At 28.7% G+C, this 23,776-nt stretch overlaps 3 protein-coding genes across 3 annotated transcripts; 1 reads left to right on the top strand and 2 right to left on the bottom strand.

The window, feature by feature from the left end:
- Positions 1–2,249: 2,249 nt before the first annotated feature.
- LOC108337129 (snakin-2) lies at positions 2,250–3,196 on the bottom strand. Its single transcript, XM_017573587.2, has 3 exons — positions 3,038–3,196; positions 2,896–2,935; positions 2,250–2,763 (listed from the first exon to the last, which is right to left on the bottom strand). Exons 1-3 carry the CDS (start codon positions 3,113–3,115, stop codon positions 2,582–2,584), a joined length of 300 nt encoding a protein of 99 aa, XP_017429076.1. The 5' UTR covers positions 3,116–3,196; the 3' UTR covers positions 2,250–2,581.
- Positions 3,197–10,232: 7,036 nt separating this feature from the next.
- On the bottom strand, positions 10,233–11,272 carry LOC108337032 (transcription factor bHLH52). Its single transcript, XM_017573470.1, has 2 exons — positions 10,634–11,272; positions 10,233–10,448 (listed from the first exon to the last, which is right to left on the bottom strand). Exons 1-2 carry the CDS (start codon positions 11,270–11,272, stop codon positions 10,233–10,235), a joined length of 855 nt encoding a protein of 284 aa, XP_017428959.1.
- Positions 11,273–14,793: 3,521 nt separating this feature from the next.
- On the top strand, positions 14,794–22,723 carry LOC108338454 (vacuolar protein sorting-associated protein 35B). Its single transcript, XM_017575348.2, has 22 exons — positions 14,794–15,009; positions 15,077–15,173; positions 15,279–15,402; positions 15,523–15,711; positions 16,115–16,208; positions 16,412–16,468; positions 16,557–16,646; positions 16,746–16,868; positions 17,958–18,032; positions 18,101–18,160; positions 18,622–18,738; positions 18,835–19,074; positions 19,148–19,213; positions 19,406–19,495; positions 19,577–19,666; positions 20,431–20,520; positions 20,747–20,815; positions 21,182–21,262; positions 21,352–21,459; positions 21,716–21,819; positions 22,099–22,212; positions 22,289–22,723. The coding sequence occupies exons 1-22, from the start codon at positions 14,917–14,919 to the stop codon at positions 22,497–22,499; spliced, it is 2,382 nt and encodes a 793-aa protein (XP_017430837.1). The 5' UTR covers positions 14,794–14,916; the 3' UTR covers positions 22,500–22,723.
- Positions 22,724–23,776: the final 1,053 nt, after the last annotated feature.

Below are 23,776 nucleotides of genomic sequence, written 5' to 3' on the forward strand. Positions count from 1 at the left end.
TTTGGTGCTTATCCACCAACCAAATCTGCTCTTACATGGAAGATTTAATAATAACTAACATGATTTAGACAAGTAACATTTAATTGGAAATAATTCATTTTGTGAACATGTGATGTTCAGGATTTGTTATGACTCTATTTCTGAAAATTTCTCTATTATTAGCTGAAATTACCAATTTTAGTGTCTTGTTTAACATTTCTCATGGCATGGTAAATTTTAAATCAATTTCATTGAAAAAGTTTCAAAAAGAAAATATAAAATAATCAGTAGAATGATTACAATTAGTTCAATGCATAAATTCCTCATATAATCTTAATCTGGCCCGTACTGCCAAGATATATATATATATATATATATATATATATATATATATATATATATATATATATATATATATATATATATATATATATATATATATATATATATATATAGTTTTTTTTTCAATTTAAAAACTATGGTGATACTAAAATCATAATATTCACTCATTTTAAGCATACATGATTATTTTAATTTTACAAATAATTGTTACCATTTAGTAGATTTTTTAAAATATAAAAAATAAAAGGAGAAATATATATAAAAGGATAACATAGATTTTCATAATGTTAATATATTGTTGTAGGTAAAATTTTCACGAATTTACTTTTAATATTATTTTAAAATGTCTTTTTGAAGATAATATTATATATATATATATATATAAATTTATGTCTATCTTTTATTTAGACTTTTGTTTTAATTATATATTTTTATATATATATATATATATATATATATATATATATATATATATATATATATATATATATATATATATATATATATATATAATAAGAAAAATATGTTTTGCATGGTTGAGGTGAGAGAAAACAATTAAAATAAAATTAGTATAGTAAAATTCATACAATAAAATATAAAATAGAAGTATATGATTAATGAGTGATAAGGAGACGTGAAAAATAGAAATATATATATATATATATATATATATATATATATATATATATAAATAATACAATATGTATTATAATTTTTTTTAAATGATTTTTTTGCTATCTGCATCTGTTACAATAAATGTATTATTTCTATTTTTATTCTCATCTAAATTGAATCTTAAAATAGAAAGAAAAAAAAGATAAAGTAGAATACGTCAACAATAAGTGAGGTATATATATGTTCGGAATTGTTCCATGTGTAATTGCCATGCACACAAAAACAAAGCAATAGTTTGGTTGCTTGCATGTGTGAGTCAGCAGCAATCAACATCATCACCGATTGCTATTTGTCACGTATGTTCGTTTTTAATTTTTCAGCGAATTTTACTTTGGTTTTTAATTTTAGTTTTTGTATTTTTAAGATGATGCTAAATTGTTTTTCATCCACTTTTTAACTCGGAGTTAACTTTTTTTAATATAATTCCAGTCAGTTTAACTTATTAAATTAAATTTTATTAAAATTCTAGGAAAAAAATTTCAATCAAAATTCTTCTTATAACCTTAATACATATTAATTCTAAACCTTTAAAAAAAATATTACAATTGTTAGGATCGAATTTATATTTTAAGAGATTAAACTGAAAGGTAATTAAAAAAATGTTAAGCTCTCTCAATTTACAGAAATATACCATATTGAAGAGATCACAAAACATAATCAGATTTACGTTAGGAAAATAATCCAACGCTTTTCAACAAATCTTTATTATTTTTATTATCTTTATTATCATCTATTCATAATAGAAAATTATAGCCATAATACAACACACGTGTGCATATCTTTTTCTTTCAAACCTTGTCATATATCTTCAACGATGCATAAATTAGAATAATTTTTAGAAAAAAAATTATTTAAACGCGTCAGAAACATTAAGCTTCTCCTTTAAGATTTGACCCATGTTTGTATGGTTTTCAAAGTGTATATATAAAAAACCTTAGTGACAAGCTCTAAAATAAAAACTTTGTATTTTTAAAGATACCTTCGTTATGCTGAATTCAACAACACCTAGATACTAACAATTTGTTCACTTGAATCGAATTAGGAACGAGTGATTTAATAAATTTAAGAGAATTTTTTTTAATATGTGAGATTAATCTCATAAATTTTATTTTCAAATTCATTCTCACTTATCTTTAAATTCACTCAAATAAAAAAAAAATTTATCTCCAAATCCTCTCAAATTCATTTCAAATTCATTCAATTATTCTCGTCACTTCGTTTAAGTGAAGAAAGCACCAAAGTTGAATATTAAATACAAAGTCAAATACATAAATTATTATAAATAAAATGGCGTAATTCTCACTGATACAAACGATGAAACATTACAACGAAGGCAAGTACAACCTTAACAGAAACTCAACATAGTTCTTAATTTTTGTAGTGTCTAAATATACATATCCACGTCAAGACTCGATGATTCAACAAGAATTGAAAAAGGGGTTCGATATTTCAGAACGTTATTCTTCACCTTTCACTCAAGAACACACACACACACACTATATATATATATATATATATATATATATATATATATATATATTATTTGATGATATAATATATAATATGAAAGAATTGTGCATGAAATTTAAGGGCACTTGCGTTTGCCACCACGAGTAGTTAAGCTAGCATAGCAGGGACACATTTCTTGGTTTCCAGCAGTACCAGGTGGGACGCAGTTGCAGCGACTGCAACAAGTTCCACAAGCTCTTTTGCAGAGACGAGGACGAGATGATAAACGGCACCTCGCACCGCATGCTCCTTTACAGTCTGAACATCAAAATGCATATATTCATATACTTTTCTTCATATCTTCAATTTCAAATTATTTAATAAAAAAAATTGTATATATATATATATATGAAGGTTTAATTTAATCAGTTTTTATATATATAAATATACCTATCTGCTGAAGAAGAGAACCCTGCGATTGTGCTTGCACCTGCAGTTTCTCAAAACCATGCATAAAGTAGTCAGTTGTTCGTGTTGTCGTACGTATGATATATATGATTCATGAAGAAAGAAAGCGTTTGAATGTTTGTACCGATTGATTAGCATCAACGAGATGAAGCAGGAGAAGCGAGGCGAGAAGGGAAGCGAGTATGAGCTTGGAAAGAGCCATGGCTAAAGGTGATGATGATGATGATGATGATGATGAAGTTTATGTGTTATTGGAATGAGAAGCATGAAGAGAAGGTATTTATAGTTGTGTGAGGATAGAAGGTGATAATTGTCATAAATGTGGGAATATGAAAGTGGGGCATGGCGATGTGGTGGAGCATAAGTTGGCTTTGTGTTAATGACTGGTGAAGGAAATTTGGTAACGAAAACTCAAAAGAGGTATTGGAAGCATCCAGAGGGATATTTTTTTTTATGTCTTTTTCCAGTTAACACATAATTATTGCATATATTAAAAAGTGTTTAAGTGGGGTTTCATTAATTAAAAAATGAAAAATCATTTGCCTAAAGTTAGACATCCATTGTAAAACGATGCAAAACAAGTTTCTTTCTGGGTGAAATATGATAAGTCATTTCAACGATGCTGTAAAAATTTGGCGGCGTGTGGTTTTGGTCAAACCATGTGAGCTAAGGCAACATAAATTGGTGTTTTTTTTAGGTTTATTAGGATGTTTTGGTCGATGTACTGTTTCTTTGGATATTATTGAGACGATCTCGGTTAATTGAATCTGACAATACATGAATATAGAATGTCTATTCATTTAGGAAACATTTTGATTGTGATGTGTGACATAACATTGTATCACATAATTTATGTTTATGTTGGTTCTAGCTAGGTTGTTGCATTATTGGGGAGGGGAAGATATTGCAAGAATTATGAAAAAAATGTGTGAGGGAAGTTTGATAGATGGTGATATGTGGAATTGGATGCATATAAAAAGTGTGTGGAGAAGGAAGAGGAAGTAAGTATGAATAGAAAGTAGGAAAAGGATTGCTGAAGAAAACCTTGACAGCTGTGTGCGGTGGCAACACAGCTGGATTATGCTAAAGAAAATGAAAAACTATCATCACATATCACTTACCCCCACCCACTCCAAACTTATCAAGTACTTTCTTTCATGGATTTATTATATTTTTGTGTTTATCTTTATCCTAATACATTTAACTAGTTAGTTATCATGTTAGTCCAATTCACATCAAACTCTTTTTTCTTTTTAAATATACATATGGGTTTAATTCAATTTCACAGATACAAAAATAATGGTTTATATTGTATTTTCTTTAATATTAAAAAACATTTTAAATTTAAGTTAATTTTATAAAATAGGATAAGGAATTTATAATATATCTTTAGTCAAAATATATGTATATCATGAGACTATATATTATCGATGATTTGGTAATGAGTGACAGGTTTAATAAACAATAAATTTTTAATAACTAGTAAAATAGTACAACAAACAATGATATATTTTATATAACTCTAATACTAAATTGACTTTAAATTTATAATTCAATACTATGATATATTTTACTATGATATTACTTATATAGTATACATTTGTTTTATTTAAATTTTATATAAAATCTCTAATATATAACTGAAGTACAATTTGTAAAAGTGGCCTGTAATATTTGTTTCGCTTTTTTTTCAAGTGATGTATATCTTAAATTGGAGTTAAAATAAACATAGAGACGAGATTTTATTAAAATAATAAAGAGATTATATTACGGGGATTAGTTATAAAATATTATAAATGTTTTTTAATCTTAAATTCATTATTCAATCCCTTTGTTTTTTGAATTTAAATTTTTTTATCACGATTTTGTTTCTGAGAAACATTTTAAAAGATTAAAGAAAAAAAGTGTATTTGAAAATCAGCCCATAGCATTTGAATATGTGAAAAGCTTTAGGCAAAGGAGAGAAAGCAAACGGTGAATTTGAGAGGAAAATGTCTCTTTAACAAATTTTTTTGATAATTTTTTTACAACAACATATGTGGTAGCTCTGGTCCGTTTTAAATATACGAACCAATAAAATAGTGACACATAATTTGTTGTCAAAAAGTTATTAAAAAAAGTTGTTAAAATATCACGGTTCAATTTAAAATGGAATTCCACGTGGTATTTTGAGAGTGAAAACTATGGTGTGGGGACAATAATATAAAGAAAATGTATTTTTAACAACTTTGTTTGACAATTTTTTATGTAACAACATTTGGTCCGTTTCAAATATACGAACCAATAAAATAGTGACACATAATCTGTTGTTAAAATATCATGGTCCATAATATAAAGGTAGACAATAAATAACAAAAGAGTATGCAAAAGAAAAAGAGAAAAGGAATAGTAATACATCTGAAAAGAAAAAACACTCTCTTGTAAAGTGTATCTGTTTATTAAATATATGCATAGTCGATCTTTTCAAATTTTGAGATCGGAGGTGTTGTTTAAGGTATTACTATACAAATACCACAAACTTAGAGATTAATAGTTTTTTTTTCTTTTTGTTTAAAACTTAATTCATTATGCTGCGGTTGTAGAGTTGAGTATTTTAGTTTAATTAATTGGTCTTTAAATAAATTCAAGTTCTATTTATAAATGTCAGTGTATATGCATTCATATAAAATATCTTTCAATATCAAAAGATAGAATAATAAATATGTAATTAATATATAATTTATTTTTTCTTTCAAATTACTATTTATAGATTTTATGGTTCGGATGATAAGAATAATAAATACATAATTAATTTATAACCTTTTTCTCTCAAATTATTATTTACTTATAGTTTAAACATAAATAATAATGATTTAACTTTCAAGTGGGATAGTTGTAATTAATTTATTTAAATTTGATCGACCGGTCATAATATTTAGACCGTTTAATGGTTGATCTTTCGACTCATTGTTACCTGTACACATTATTTCCAACATAATATACTTTTATATCATTGTTATGAGTGATAAATAAATGTCCAAGGAGTAAAAGATACTATCACAAACTTAAACATAAACTTAAAACTCTATGTTTCTATATATAAATACGAATTTAAGACGATGAAATTAGGCTGAATGAAAAGTGTATATAAAGAAAATTATTTATATTAATTTACAAAATTAGAAAGGTCGTTACATGTATTAAAAAAAGTTATATATTAAAATAGAAGTCATTTGTGAAACAAATTGAAAAGAGATTACATATCTATACGCAATTGGGTATTCTTAATTTCTTCTTTTGAATGCATTGTTTTTACACGTTATCTCTTAAAACTAGTAAATTTCTGTGTCAATGTTTTCTAATTTTTTTTCCTTTTTTTTACATATTAAATTTGTGTTAACATTAAAGGCAGTTTTCATGAATTTTTAAGAAAAAAATAATTCTTATGCTGTACAAAAAAATAATGCTTATAAATACCAACTTTAATTGTCTCAAGTCGATCAGAGTGCTTACCAAATATATATAAATAATGCAACAATGTTATGCAGACATGGATGACAAGAGTTAAGAAACGATTGGCAAAAATTACATATATATATATATATATATATATATATATATATATATATATATATATATATATATATATATATATATATATATATATATAATTTGACAATATTTATTTCTAAAAATAATTAAAAAGTGTTTCCGTGTTAAAAAGAATATTTATCTATTTTTTAAAATATGATATTTTCAAAATAAACTAAAAAAATCACAGTGATTTAATAAAAGTAATATGCTATTGTTTCAATTGCAGTAAAAGAATAAACTCAAAATATTTAAATTTCCCATATTCATATAAAAATAATTTTATGTAAAACAAAGATAAAAGTATTCTAAAAAAATATCCTTTGATAATATCATTTTTTTTATGAAAATCAATTAAAAACATACATTTTACACTATTTTTTTTCTTTTAACATATATACATATATGAAAGTATTAAAAATAAGTATAAGATCATGTTTTACCAAACTTCCACATAAAAAAAAAGTTTAATAATTTTCTTCGTAAGTTAAAAATTAAAATTTTAAAAAGAACTATAAAACATACCTTTTAAAGCACAAATGTTTTATACCATAGACTTCAATATTTTACTATTTAAATTATTTTTCACGAAACATGTTTCTTAATTTTTACATTTACCAATTCTTCAAATTAGACTCCACAACCGATACATATATAATGAATATACATAGAATGTATAAAAAATATTATAGAAATTGCATAAAACTAAACGTTGAAACTTGTGGACAAAAACGTATGTGCAACTATCCACTGTTACATGATTGACCCAATTATTTGGTTGACCTAAATTTCTCTATAAGGATGAATTATTAAACTTGCGTAGCTATCCAAATTCAGATATCTGAAAAAGGAAAAATGAAAAAAGTTGGAGTGTTTAATTTACTGAACAAAGCCGAAAAACAAGGTTAAGGAGAAAAAAAGAAAGAGGAAAAAATGATGGGGACCTCCTCACACAGCTGTTTCATGAACATACTAATTTGTCGCTCATCAAATTAAAGATATTTTAAATATATATGATGCTTTAAAAATATTTTTTTATGTTAAAACATATAAAAAAACACAATTTTTTATTTATTTATTGAGTAAATATATGTGTACAGAATATGTTTCCATATCTCAAGTAACATCACCCTAAACAATTATCATTCATTTAAAATCTTATTTGTCAGCTTATTAGTTAATTTTGACATCTTAGAAAATAAAAGAAAATAAAATATTTAAACTGTTTTAAACATTACTTTTTAAATAAAGTAAAACGATTGAGTATGGTAAAAGTAAAAAAATATCATTCTTTCTCTCATTGCTAAAAATATCTTTCAATCAAAATAATATCAAGCTTATTACTTGAATTATAAAAGTTTATAAACTAATCTGAATATTTATATGCTATATAAAATTTATTTAGAAGACTTTTTTAGTTTTTTATATAATGTATAAAAGTTCGTGGAATCAGTTGCCTGATAATTCAAATCAGTTTTTTTTAGTGGAATGGAAAAAAGAAACAGTCAGATAAAAAAATTGGGAAATACTATATAAAACGTGAAAGTTTTTTAACTGTGGCCAATGTAAGATTTCAAAAATATTTGATAGTAAATAATCTTGTTTTGAATTGAATATAGTAAGCAGAGTTCCATGAGAGTTATTGTTATATTAGTGTGGCCCTATTTTAAAAAGAAAAATATTAAAAAATATTACTATCATATTAGAATTTTTTTTGCACTTATTTAATACTACTTTTATTACCTTTTATCTCTTTATTTTTAGAAGTATAAAAGTCAACTTTTTGTGTAGATCATTTTATTTTTATAAAAATTATTAAATGGTGTCAACAACATTATGATCATATTTTGGACAGCTGCGTTTTCTATGTACACTCCTTTTTTTATAGATCCACCTATAAAACATCCTTATCTCAATTTAGGCCCAATTGTAAAATCCATTTAGTGATGTATTAGTGTGAGTATTTCTTTTACCATAGTCTTTTACTTGCAGTATAAAATTAAATTGACAATTTAGGTTTTTGAATTTCTCGATAATTTTTATACTTTAATTTAAACTGTAGTATGTAAATTAGTATTGGAATATACACTATCTTTTAACCTTCGGTACTGATTCTTTAATATAGTTGAGTACCTATATATTAAATTCTTTACATGTTACAAATATTTGGACTAAATTTTTTTATAAAGACTTTTAGGATAGAAAAATATTAAAGCAAAATAAATTCAATACTTTTATAAATTAAAATTAATTTATGTACAAACAAAAGATAAAAATATAGAGAAATTATATAAGATAATTTTTACAAAATAATTTTATACATAAGTTAATTATAATTTATAGAAAAGTTATTTTTATTTTTTACTATGATTTTTATTAAAACTTATTGTAAAGAAGTTTGTCTAAATAAATTTTAAGACTAAAATGTAATTTTCATTAGTTGAAATGTAATTTTAATCAGTTGAATATTTATTATATGAAATGTTCTATTATATATATATATATATATATATATATATATATATATATATATATATATATATATTATTGAACTAAAAACTGATCTCACATTGTGATTGGCCTGATTAATTTTCCAGACTATAAAAATTGAATCAAAACTTTAAAAGGGGGTAAAAGTTTATTTATATAGCTGACATTAATAACAATTAAATGATAATCTACTTTTAAAAATTAATTAATTTTTAATGTCATTATATGATTTTTATATTTTAAATATATTTTTCTGCTGACGTAGACATCATTTTTCGTAGTCATATATTATATATTATTATTATTATTTGATCCAGCAATTTATTTACAAATATTTTTTATGTTAAAATATTATCTTTACGTAGAATAATTAATATTATTTAATAACTGAAGCAGAGGTTCTATTGCCTTATATGTCCATATTTGTTATTGTTTATGGTATTCAAGTTAGGTTGTAATACAAAAATATCTATTATTTAAAATCGATTATAGGTTATGTATTAATGTGAGCAACTTTGTTAGTTTCTTTGTTTTTCGGTTATCTTATCACTATGCTTTCATACAACTCTCATTACGTATTTCTAATACATAATATATAAAAATGATATATTTTTTTTATTTATTGTCATTTTCTAAAGTCTTCTTTAACCTTAAAAAAATTATAAATAATAAAAAAAAAAAAAAAAAAGAGCATCTCAGTGTGTGTGAGAAAGACACTTTTTTTCAATTTCACTCCACTTCAATTCACTAAATTTTCGTAAGAATCATGATACGTTAACTTTTTCGTAACAATTTTTTTAAAAATGTCATTATTTTATTTTATTAGTGCGTTTGAATTTATTTTAAAAAAAATTATTTAAAATGTCAAAATATTATTAAAAAAAGTTGTTAAAAAATATTTTTTTTTGTAAATTATTAATTATTTTACTGTAGTATGTTCCCTGTTTAGGTACAATTTACACTAGTGCAGATAATATTATTGGTTGTATTAAAGACCCTGTTATAAGAGAGACTTGAGAATTTGATGATAATAGAATTCAATATAACTAAACAATTTATTCTTACATGCAACATGAATTTAATCTACTCTAGTGAACCTGAATTTTGACTGTTTGGACATGCAAAATGAATTACAGATTTACTCTAATCTAAATCTCTATGTACAGAGTAACTAACTTAATATAAAAATAAATAAAGTAAGGCATAGCTAAAAAAAAAAAGCTAACAACAACAAAACCTTATGAGCATATTATAAAGATTTATTCTTGCTTTTCTTTCTCAGGGTCTGTTTCAATTAGCTGTTTAAGTTCCTCAACCATGGTAGGTCTCGATTGAACAACTTCAAGATTTGTCAAAGTGGTGACAGTTTCTTTTGGCAAAAAGCACTTTTCCACCGCATACAACTTCTCTTGAACAAAGGGAGAAACAACCAGAGCGTGTAGAATCTCAGAAGGAGGTGCTGCTTTATCTTCATGCTACAGTTAGAAAAAAAGGTAAGCTTAAAAAATAAGAAACAAAAATGGAAAATTCATTTTTTAATGTTGTTTGACAAAAAAGTGCATCACAGACAAAACCAACCACGTGTCAAAGAAACAATGATGTTTAATGGAGCAACAGAAACAATGATGTTTGATAAAAATGGAGGTGATCGTGAAGTTACCTCAAACGAGTTCATGAGTTCAAGCATTTCAACTTGGACTTGAAGATACTTAACATATTTTGCAGCTGCATGAAGCATCTCAGCAGTGTTCATTTTTGTTCCACCAGGGACCAACTTACTGAGTTCTTGAGTCTTATTTGTAATCTTTCTTCTTCTTTCTCTTGCGGCTACACTCTGTGGAGATATGACTCTTTCCTTGTTACCTTTCTCCTCATCCATACAAAAAAACTGTGGTTGTCTCTCTTCTGATTGAAAAGAGTAGCAATTAGCAAACCCATCTATATGATTGGATGGTATTGTTGGTGTGGTAAGAAGCTCTGGTTGTTCCTCGCAGAAGAACTTTTGGCGTTTTGGGCACGGGAGAGGATTGTAATCTTCATGAGTTGGGAAGATTTGATGATGAGGGAATGAAGTGAAAGGATCAAAAGGAGAGTGAATATCTGAAGGATAGATAAAACCATCGTTTGGGTCAATGCAGTACTCAAAAAGGGCATTTGGAAGGAAAAAGCTTTCATCTGAGTAGGGAAAAAGGTGCTGGATATTTGGTGCTATTTCATCTGCCATGGCTTCATTACGGAGGCTTGCTTCTGAATCGGAAATTTGAAGAGTGTTCCAGTCGAAAAACTTGCTTAGCGACATCGTAACACATTAATCTTCTGCAACACGATGAAACAACAAGTTCACTTCAGTGAGAAAGAACAGAAAAAATGGTGCAGTAGTAGTTGATAACTCAATATATATATATATATATATATATATATATATATATATATATATATATATATATATATATATATATATGTATGCATATGCATGCAAGCAGTTAAAAGTTAAAGCTGAAGTGAACCATGTAAAAACACAAGAATCTTTAGGATCTACCTAGAGTGTCGTAGAGAGAGTACAGACATATGAGAGAGGGAAATACGATGATGTAGATTTGTTGAGTGTGAGAAGAAAAACAACACTATAGGAAGACCTTTATACGGAAAATACGAAAACTGATTCAACCCTCACCTGCCTGTTGCTCCTTTGTTGGTGGAGAGATTTCAGGAGAAGTTGAAAGCAGTTACCTAGATTCGATTATTACCATTTTTTATATTTTTTTTTATCCATTTCATAATTAATATATAGTATTTTATTAATTTAAATTGATATTAATAAATATGATAATGTATATTGAAATTATCTAAAAAGCTAATCCATGTATTATATATATATATATATATATATATATATATAATTTACATACTTTTTTTTGAAAATTTTCCAGAAATAATGCTATTTTAATAAAAAATTATCCAAATGATTCTTTACAAGTTTATTTAAGAGAATAACACTTAACATTGTAATAAGGAGAAATTTGACTCCCTAAACTGAATCCCAACTTACTTTTTCATGACAAAAGCTATTAAAAGATGAATATAAGAGAATCAAATTGCAATATAAATTTAGAAGATGTGATGAGTTAATTGGACCTCTTTAAGACTTACATGACTTTGGTCCATAAAAAATGGGTCAGTTGGTTGATTATGTTGTTGAACTAATGTCATATTAATGTCGGGATGTCAGATGAATTGTCAGATGGATTGTCAGACTGATGTCGGGTTATCAGGTGAATTGTCAGACTGATGTCCGGTTGTCAGGTGAATTGTCAGATTGATGTCGGGTTGTTAGGTGAATTGTCAGATTGATGTCGGATTGTCAGACTAATGTCAGGATGATGTCAGATTGATGTCGGATTGTCAGGTGGACTGTCAGACGGATATCATATCAATGTTGAGTTGTCATGTGAACTGTGAGACTGATGTCGGAGCTGTCAAATTATATTTGAATAATTTATTACTTATTCGAATATATCATTTTTGCTTACATTTGAATTTTCTATTAAATATCAAAACACGTATAAATAATTTATCATTTATTTGAATTTAACATCATTGTCAACTTGTTGGGCTGACCAGGTTAACTTATCTAAATTAGATGAGAAAGATTTTTAATTATGTATTGTTGAATTAACCTATCAGCTATGTTAAGTAAGTAAGGACAAGTTTATTTAAATGGTTGAATTAGACAAATCAACTGTGTAAACAAATTTGCAAATTTTTTATTGAAGAATCAAATTAAAAAAATTCTCTTAACTATTTTTTAGGAGACTATGGGAAGAAAATATTCTAATAAAGATTGAAGTTTTAAAGACACACAAATGAAAAGAATCAAAATTTGTCAAAATTAATTCTCAGCATAAACCAAAATCTAGCGGGATTTTGTCGCCACCAATTAAAAAAAATAAAAAATGAGTTAGAAATTCCGATCTCAAAAATTAAATTCCATCTACTACATTTCAATAATTTTTTTTATTAAAATAATATTATGGGTAGAAATTTTCACTTTATCTTATTTTTCACTTGACTTTGTTACTTCATATATAATTAACAAAATAATAATAATAATAATTTATTATCAATAAGAAAACTTAAAAACAATTAAACGAGTTTGATGATAAAATGACAAAGTCATGTCAATGTCTTTCAAATCTAATCTAAACTATTACAAAATTGTTCTATAACTTTTTTATTTATTTGTTAATTATCCTACCTAGTGGTCTTGAACTCCAAGTAATACTCTAATCCGTTACTAGCTAACCATATTTAAAATTCTAGAAAGTAGAACAAAAGTAAATATATATAATAAAATAAACAGAAGAAGATTAAGTCAATATTATTGTCATTGTTACATACAATAATAACATCATGTTTTGATATCTAAACCTTAAAAACAGAATTATCTCAAATTCCTCTGTCATAGCCTTATGCACTCCTAAAAAGTAAAACAACAAAATACAAGTAAAATCCAGATAAAACAAAAAAAGAAAAAAAAATGTACATCTACGTACAAATCAAATAGGGAATAACAAAACCTAGAAGAGAAAAACTAATACTGAGATAAAATGTGTTAGGCTTAGAATTTGTTAAATTTAATTTTGATTGTCATAATCTAAAAAATATGGTTTAGTTTTTTTTTTATATAAAACAGATAGTTTAAGAAATTTAAAATAGAAAATATGTTTTTGTTAAATTAAAAAATGCTCTACTAGTTAATATTCTGCAGCACAATATAAATAAATATATATATATATATATATATATATATATATATATATATATATATTTAAAAAAAAAAGCAGTTTGAAACCGGTTCAGAAGTTGTTGAAGCTGTAAACTAGTTTTGAAAAAGTCTAATAAATAAAAACCGGTTCATTAGTGGGGTTCTATGGACTCTTTAAAACAGTTCTCCTTACTTAGAACAAATTAGGTTAATTCAAGATGATTTTTGGAAATCGTAAAGCAAATTTATAAGGACTAACTTCTATTATTATAATTAAATTTGTTAAAAATAGGATTATCAGCAAGACTTATTTTTAAACTACGAACAATACTCTTTTAATTTTTTATAAATTAAAACATTATAGCATTTGTTTATTGATAGTATGGAACTATATATTTTGACAGTTTCATGCTTACACACTTTGATTTGGTGGTTGAATTAAACATTATAAACATGATAATATTAAATTACAAAATATTTGAATTTTAGTTGTTATATATTAGTTCTAATATGGTTGGTACTATAATTAAATTTATATTAAATGATTTGATGAGCCTAAGTTTGAGTTTCATTTTAATTGAGTAATTGAGTTTTATAGTTTAATATTTTGATTTTAAATTGGAGTATTTTTAAACACATTGGATGTAAAAATTTCAAATTAAACTTTATATTCTAAATCAAATCATAGAGTACTAAAGAAGAGAGACTTTATCAAAATGAAAACTACAAGCATTTAACATATTTTCATACTTAAATAACATATTAAACTATAAAAATACTAAGTACGTCTTTCTAATCAGTAAACGAACTTTTTATTTTAAGAATTTCAAATTTCAAATAAAAAATACAGAATTTTAAAAATACATGAACGTATTCATTTTAAAGTTAAAGCAAATAATTTACGGATAAAAAAACTACCTTAAATGTAACAAGTTAAAAGAAATATTTGATAATAAGATATAATTAACATTTTATGAATAAAATTGAAATCTAAATTAAAATTGGAGACCTAAATTACACTTATATTTTTAATTTATTGAATTCACAGTAGTTTATTTGTTTTTTGGCGTCAAGAATCTTCTCCTACGATTCAATTCAACTGTCTCGTGCTAACTCCATCGCGGTGGTGGGTTCTAGCCTGTTACTGTAGACGAGCGATCTCGCCCAATTGGAAGAGAATGATTGCAGAGCGATTCGAGGACGAAGAAAAATGGCTTGCCGAGGGTATCGCCGGGATTCAGCACAACGCGTTCTTCATGCATCGCGCACTGGTATTCTCCCATTTCTTCGTAACCTAATCCATTCCCCTTCTCAATTCGTCACGGTTCGCTCTCGCAGGATGAAGACAATCTCAGAGACGCTCTCAAATACTCTGCGCAGATGCTATCGGAGCTTCGTACTTCTAGGCTCTCACCGCACAAATACTACGAACTGTGTAAATAAAATATTCCTTCTTAAAATTGGCATCGCATATAGTAATTAATTGAACTTCTAGGTTTTCAATTCAATTGTTCTATTACATTCGGTGTTTCCGTGATAGATATGAGAGCCTTCGATGAGCTTCGGAGGCTGGAGATGTTCTTCAAAGACGAAAGAAGACACGGCGTTGCAATTGCTGATCTATACGAGCTTGTTCAGCACGCTGGAAATATATTGCCTAGACTGTGAGCGTTTTTTGCACTTTTTCCCACTGTTGTTGAATATCGAGTACCAATGCTCGTGCTTATGATTTCAATTTGAATGATTGTGCGGTCTCTATGTTTGCGTTGGTGATTTACTGCCAGGTATCTGCTTTGCACGGTAGGATCTGCTTACCTTAGAAGCAAGGATGCTCCAGTAAGGGATGTTCTTAAAGATCTAGTGGAAATGTGTCGCTCTGTTCAGCATCCAATTCGCGGTCTGTTTTTGAGGAGCTACCTTTCTCAAGTCAGTAAAGATAAGTTGCCTGATATTGGACATGAACATGAAGAGGGGTAAGACTGTTATTTGGTTTGTGATGGATTAGTAGTTTTTGAATGTGGCATGCTTGTCTATCATTTTAATCAGAGTAATGCTATATCCTATAATATTACCCCACTAAACCCCAGAGAAAAATTGAATGTATGTAATTTCTTGATAATATAAAAAAATTCAGTACTTTCTTCATATATTAAATTGGAAGATTGGTAGGAGGATTTAGATTTTTTTCTTTCATTTAATAAAGATGCAGTTATTAGAAAGTCTCTACAAAGATAACTTTTTATCTTTCTCAAATTTTCTTCCCATGTATTTGGTATCAATTTTCAATATGGACTATTTATTTTGGGATTATGTGTGGGGCTGAGTGAACAAAAATTAAAACGGTGGATATTGAAAGGTGCTTCTGTTGTCGTGCAGGGAATCTAAGGATGTGATGGTTGCAGTTGAGTTTGTTCTACAGAATTTCACAGAAATGAATAAGCTTTGGGTTCGGTTGCAGTTGCAGCATCAGGTTCATTGAACTTCCTTAACTCTTTTCTAATCTTATCTTATGAGATGCATAGCACCACAGTACTTGCATGCCATAGCCATTGAGGTAAAAATAAATCATGAGAACATGATTTCTGGCCATGCAGGTGTTATGGTGCTTGTGAATCATGCTTAATCTTTGGCGATCCTGAGCTGAGGTCTTCAATTGGGATTTCTGGTCTGCAGGGACCCAGTCGGATAAGAGAGAAGAGGGAAAAAGAAAGGAACGAGCTTCGTGATCTTGTAATATAAACTATTTCCTGACCAAGCACTGTGTTATACATTTTGATAGAAAGATAAGTTATGTGATTTTGTTTCCTCAAATTATTAGGTAGGGAAGAATCTGCATGTTCTGAGTCAGATAGATGGTGTGAACCTTGAGATGTACAAAGACATCGTCCTTCCAAGTGTCTTAGAGCAGGTCTAATAAAGTACATTTTCTCCCCAAAATGTAATTTTTTCTCATATTGTAACCCTTGATGTCATAATGTCTCTCAGCTGTCTAAATTGACTTGAGCAGGTTGTCAACTGTAATGATGAGCTTGCCCAATTTTATCTTATGGAGTGTATAATCCAGGTTTTTCCTGACGAGTACCATTTGCAGACACTTGAGACACTGTTAGGTGCTTGCCCCCAATTGCAGGTGGGTAGCATGAGTAGATTGGAAATAGATAACCTTTTTGTGTGATTGAGATTAATTATATTTGATCACTCAACCTTGGAGAGGCCTACTATACTTATTGATTTTTTAACCCTTTGTTAATATTATATTAATCCCTTCTTGAGATTTGTTTTTTAGAAGTTTTAATGAGACATACATTATAATTGCCCCTTTTAAGGTTAAATGTTATTTGATGCTCCATGTTTTTTGAAAAGTTTATCACATATTTGATTGGTCATGAATTTAGGCAATTTGGAATGGTGACTACTGACCCTCAATTAAATTTTGATAACACCGTGAATGTAGAGCATAAAATTATTGCACGTGTTATGGTTAATGACAAGAAACAATGGGACATACTTACAGTGCCCTTAAAGAGATTTTAGTGGTCAATGTAATTTTTAAGACTATTTAAGAGAAATTTTTTGCTTTGATACTGAACAAGTGAATTTAAAATCTCTAAGCAATTTGGTTGAGCATAAAACAAGAATTTTGAAATTCTGCCTATTGAAGTGGAATTTCATAAATTCTTCAAGAACTGAGTGAACCGTCGTCTTTCTTTCACACTCCTTTGAACTTCTTGGTCACTTCACCCTGTGCCTTTTGTCCAATTCTGCAGCATTTGTTCAAACAGCTCCATAACTAAAGTTGAAGTTTATACATATTTACCTACTTTTCTTTTCAAGAATAAAGTCTTTCCTTGTTATTTATTGCCCTAGATTATTTTTTTAGAAATTATTCTCAGTTTGTATATTGGATCTTCAATCTCTGTTGTTACCTGACTCTGTATAGGCTGCAATTGTCTTTCTCCATTCCTCTATCTATCGTAAATGCGTATAGATTCATTCTGTACTTATCTCAACTCATCATGAAAGGTTTTGCTTCACACTATCAATTAACTTGGTCAGTGAATCATCATACATTTGCTAGGACCACCAATCAATCATTTGATAGCATTCCTAGTCCTTATACAGAAGATACTCAAAAATCAATTCTGTTCTATCTATCTGATTTTTTTAAAGCTGATATCCATTTTTATTTACTCTTTGACTAACTTGATTGTATTTGCAGCCCACAGTAGACATCAAAACAGTGCTATCTCAGTTGATGGACAGGTTGTCAAATTATGCTGCCTCTAATACTGAAGTAAGTCTGATGCACTTTTTTGTCAAAAATTAAGTTTCCATGTGTTATTGATATCATTTATGTCTCAGGTATTGCCTGAATTTCTGCAAGTGGAAGCATTTGCCAAATTAAGCACAGCAATAGGCCGGGTAAGCCAGATTTCCTTCAGTTTGTAACTTTTATAGTGCTTATTTTGGGAGAACTGCAGAAAAGATGTCCTGGTAAAGTTATGGACAATGAAGGAACTAAATGTGATGGTGTTTGCAAATGCTGTTTCCCTTAATGATAAATATTTATCTTTGATAATTTAGTACGTGTAGTGGTACCTCGACTATTCCTTTAGTACGGATTTCTTTTCCTTGTTTTAAAACTTTTATGAAATCTTATGCTTAGAAGTTGTACAAGTTTAAAGTGCACTGTTAAAGTAGTTTGAATTAAAGGCATCTGTATGATCTTATGTGTTACAGGAAGTTCTTTTCAACTCTCTAAATGAGAAAAACTAAATATTGATTATACTCTCTTGGTTTGTGCCTACTAGATACTAGATATACCTTTTATTTTATGGACTATGGAGCCTCAATCCAAACCATATACCTGCTATTGACTGCAGGTGATAGAAGCACAAGCTGACATGCCTATTGTAGGAGCAATTGCTTTGCATGTTTCTCTTCTTACATTTACTCTCCGTGTTCATCCAGATCGATTTGATTATGTGGACCAAGTACTGGTATGTTACTTTTCAAACATGTTTTGATCTACCAATTTTTGAGATGTGGTATTTGCATCTTAGCTCTAATCTGCATCTTTTGTGGAATTTGTTCAGGGATCATGTGTGAAGAAGCTTTCTGGAAAACCAAAGCTTGATGACAGTAGAGCTACAAAGCAAGTCGTAGCACTTTTAAGTGCCCCACTTGATAAATACAATGATATTGTGACTGCATTGACACTTTCTAATTATCCTCGTGTAATGGATCATCTTGATCATGAAACAAATAAAGTCATGGCCATGGTTATTATCCAAAGTATTATGAAGAATAACACTTGCATCTCTACTGCTGATAAGGTATGTTATTTTTGCCTTTGACTCAACCTAATAAAATTATTTCTATGTAACAGTTTTCATTATGCCTTTGCAGGTTGAAGTTTTATTTGAATTAATAAAAGGGCTTATAGTGGATTTGGATGGAACAATTGGGGACGAGGTGAGCCTGAGAGTATTGTTAGAATATCTTGGGATTTTGTTTATACGGATAAAAAGGTTCTCTATTATACGTTATCTTAAATTTTTATTCAACTTTTTTTGTATGTTTATTCCATTAATATTCTATTATTATTCCCTACATAAATATAGTATTTTCCTAAGATCAGCCCTTTTTTTTATGTCTAATCTGTAGGTTGACGAAGAAGATTTCAATGAGGAACAAAATTCTGTTGCTCGTCTCATACACATGCTTCATAACGATGAACCAGAGGAAATGTTCAAGGTAACAATGAGTGTATTCGGAGTCAAATTGAATTTCACTGGTATCTTTCTATTAAGTGTTTCGTATCTTATTGACCTTCAGATAATTTGTACCGTAAAGAAGCATATTATGAGTGGAGGACCCAGACGCTTGCCTTTTACAGTTCCTTCCTTGATATTCTCTGCACTCAGGGTATCCTTCCTTAATGATGTTATTCTTTCAATTTGTGTTATCTACACCATCTTTAACATGCTTCTTGAATTGAATTCTATGTGATGATAGTTTTAAAATTATATGAATGGAGTTGCCTGGTCTGTGAGGTCCATATTTCATAATTAAAGCTGCCAATGGTTGTACAAGGATCCTATTAACCATGTACAGCAGAGCTTTGAGACTAATTATATATTTGAAATCTCAAATACTTAATCTTTTCTTTCCACTTTTCACCTTTTTTTACCCCCTTTAGCATGTGAAGTATTCTGTAACACTTACAATATTTGTACTGTGGCATTAATTTCAACTTTATGTCTTGAGGTTTTATATATGTGATTTAATGGTTAAGCCTCATTATTTTTTAACCTTGTGTGGGCTTTAATGGTGTCTAATATTATTACCCCATTATCTTGTGAAGTATTCTGTAACACTTACAATATTTGTACTGTCGCATTAACTTCAACTTTAGATCTTGAGGTTTAATATATGTAATTTAATGGTTATGCCTTATTATTTTTTAACCTTGTAGTGGCTTTAGTGGTGTCTAATATTATTACTCATTAGATTTATTAAAATCCAGTGTTTTCTACTTCCAATTGGATACTTGATAGCTGGTAAGGTCTGAAAATATTTACTTAAACTGTATGCCAAATTCTAACTGGGGGGTTTACTTTTTGAAATTTGAGAATAATACTTACAGTGAATAATTCATTTTGCCTTTATGAATCACATTTTTGCTGCAGTTGATCAGGCAGTTGCATGGCCAGGATGGAGATATAGTTGGAGAAGAAGTTCCTACAACACCGAAAAAAATATTTCAGCTTTTAAATGAGGTGATTTAAAATTTATTATCTTAGTGGGGTGGACGAGAATAATGTCTATCTTTATAATTACATGTGCACAACTCTACATTTTTTACTAAACTGTTATGGAGTTATTTTATCTAACTACTGTATGGCATTAGCATAACTATCAAGTCATTTATTTTTGTTTATATAATGTTGTATGCACCATATATTGTTATCATGTGATGGACAAATATTAGTTATTTTGTTACAGATAATTGAAGCTCTTTCTTCTGTGTCATCTCCTGAATTGGCGTTAAGACTGTATCTGCAATGTGCTGAGGTATGCTTGACCCTGCAAACTTGAATTATCTAATCTGATGCCTTTCGCCTTTGTTTCTCTTTATATTTCCAAACAGCTCTGAGAAGACCAATTAAGGGGATTTGTAAATGAAGTTGGGTCTTGAAAACTGATTCTCTCATGCGCAATTCTTTCCCCCCCATTAAATTGAAGATTTAACATTTTAGTCTGAGTGGGGAATTGATCTTTAAGGGCTATACTCATGCTGGACTTTTGGCTACTATTACAACCATGAATTTTAATATTTTCCTGACATTTTAATGCCTATTTATGATGATTATGACACTTCTCATTTTGTGGAATTGTTTCAGTGTATTTTTTTCTCACTTCTAATAATAATATTATCAGGCTGCTAATGACTGCGACCTTGAGCCTGTTGCTTATGAATTTTTCACTCAGGCATTTGTATTATATGAAGAAGAAATTGCGGTAATTATTATAGAAACAATTCAATTTTAACATATTCTTAGTATGACTAAGAAATGGATTTTACTAATGACTGTTCATACTGGTTTTAGGATTCTAAAGCCCAGGTAACAGCAATTCATTTAATTATTGGGTCTCTTCAGAGAATGAACGTCTTTGGTGTTGAGAACAGGGATACATTAACACACAAGGCAACAGGGGTATGGTACTATTACTTGTTTTTTACTTTTTCACCCTTGTCCTTTTACTTTTTAAGAGTCTCTTTAGAGGAGGAATGATGGCAGGATGAAAGGAGACCAGATGGGGAAGGAATGTTCCCTCTTATTTGGTGGTTTAAAACTTTTTTCGAGGGAAAGGAAATGTCAGGGCAATCATTCAACTTCAGCTCATAAGAAAATGGATTGTGGCAAATGTATTCATGTCAAACTTAATATGGTTTTCTATCTATTTCTACAGTATTCAGCGAAGCTTTTGAAGAAACCTGATCAGTGCCGAGCAGTTTATGCATGCTCTCATCTCTTTTGGGTTGATGATCAAGATGGTATTAAAGATGGAGAAAGGTATACTCTACTGGTTTGATTGGGATAATTTGATCGGTTTTATGCATCTCTGCCTCTGCTTATGTTTTCTAAAATAATTCTCTCCTCTGAATCAAGCTATACGAAGTGTTATGGCTTTGCACATTCGGTACACACTTTTACAATTGCTTAAAAGTTGATATATAATTTTACTGTTTCCTGAAAAGTCTTCAACTTGTCATCTTTTGTTTTCGCTGTTTCTTTCTTTTGGGATGGGGGTGTTGACTGTTTGATTACAAGGTGTTGACTGTTTCATTACAGAGTGTTGCTTTGCCTTAAGCGTGCTTTGAGGATTGCAAATGCTGCTCAACAAATGGCCAATGTAGCAAGGGGTAGTAGTGGTCCAGTAACACTATTTGTTGAAATACTGAACAAGTTGGTTCCTTTTGCTCTAAAACTGTTTATTATACTATCTTCGTGACTTTCTTACTGATGGATGATTGGTTTCCAGGTACATATATTATTTTGAGAAAGGAAACCCGCAGATCACTAGTGCTACTATCCAGGGGCTTATAGAATTGATCACGACTGAGATGCAGAGTGACTCTGCATCAGCTCTCCCAGCCTCAGATGCTTTTTTTACCAGCACATTGAGGTACATCCAATTCCAAAAACAGAAGGGTGGTATACTTGGTGAAAAATATGACCCTATCAAGGTCTAAATCCCCGCCTAACTTATCCAAGAAGCCCAAATGTGAAGTAGTATGAAAAACCCAGCATGTAGTTGTCAGTGTTCAAAATTAACAAAGGTTTATCAGTGTTCACTACTTGTGCATTATAAAATGTTTGCATTTAAAGTGAATAATTATAGATCTTCATATTCTTCCTACAAATTGTATGTATTTTATATTTCCAAGATATTAAATGTATTCACTTTTTCATTTAATATTTCTTAGAAGATTAGTAGGAAGATATACCATTACTTTTGTTTCAAGTACAATTGGCATGTGCAGATTAATGTTCAATTAAAGCTTGTTTGAATTGAATGTTCATTACGTGCATTAACATGTTCGCTGAGGCGTCAAGGACATTTTTAAAGCACGATTACAATTTGCTTTCTAGAGTTTCACTAGAACCATATAATTGGTTTTTCCAAGTTCACTCATAAAAAGGCTTTTTCATTCCTTCTATAGCAGTCTATCATTCCTAATTGTGCTTTCTGTCGTACCATAAGGCCCCGGCACTGCTGAATTAGTAAAGCAGATGACCCGGTCAAGAGCCCCTGGACATATCCTCCCAGCCATCAGGTGTTCTGCTAATTGGTCTCTGCGATGAAGCAGAAATCAGGTTATGTTTTAGCCAAAATAATATAGAATTGGGTAGAGGGGTGTTTGGATGAAAAAAAAAATTATAAAGAAACTAAAATGTTTAATGACAATATAGTGTTTGCATAGGGAACATTAAGAAAATGGAATTATTTAAATTTATTATAGTATTTAAAGTTGTGAAATTTAATGTTTTTTTTCACCTTAAGCAATCCAAAATTAGCTAATGTATGCCATTACAATTTAAATTTTAAAATTGATTTGTCTAAACAAAGTATAAAAGTAGTAGATGAAGTCAAAATAATGCCGAGTATGATCACATTCACATCGACAATTAATATTTGTAGTTTGTTGACATACAAATGTTATAAGTTAGTAACTGTACACAATAGCATGAAATGTGATAAGATAAAATCGTCCATATATGTTAGTTTTTTCATCTGCAACAATGTAAACAATACACTCAACTAATACGTGTTAAAAAATATCATGTACGATACACCCATCCTTCTTTTAGAGAGGACTATGAATCAACTTTGTTGATTGTTCTCCCTTCAAGAGTGAACAGATCTTTACGTGAAGATAAAATAGTTTCACAATCGACCCTCTACCCCCAACGAAAAACATGAAAATTAGTTAAGATTTGATTCAATATTTTTTGTTCTCGTTTTCTT

This window comes from Vigna angularis, chromosome 7 (assembly GCF_016808095.1).
Source record: "Vigna angularis cultivar LongXiaoDou No.4 chromosome 7, ASM1680809v1, whole genome shotgun sequence".
In the NCBI taxonomy this organism is placed as follows: domain Eukaryota; kingdom Viridiplantae; phylum Streptophyta; class Magnoliopsida; order Fabales; family Fabaceae; genus Vigna; species Vigna angularis.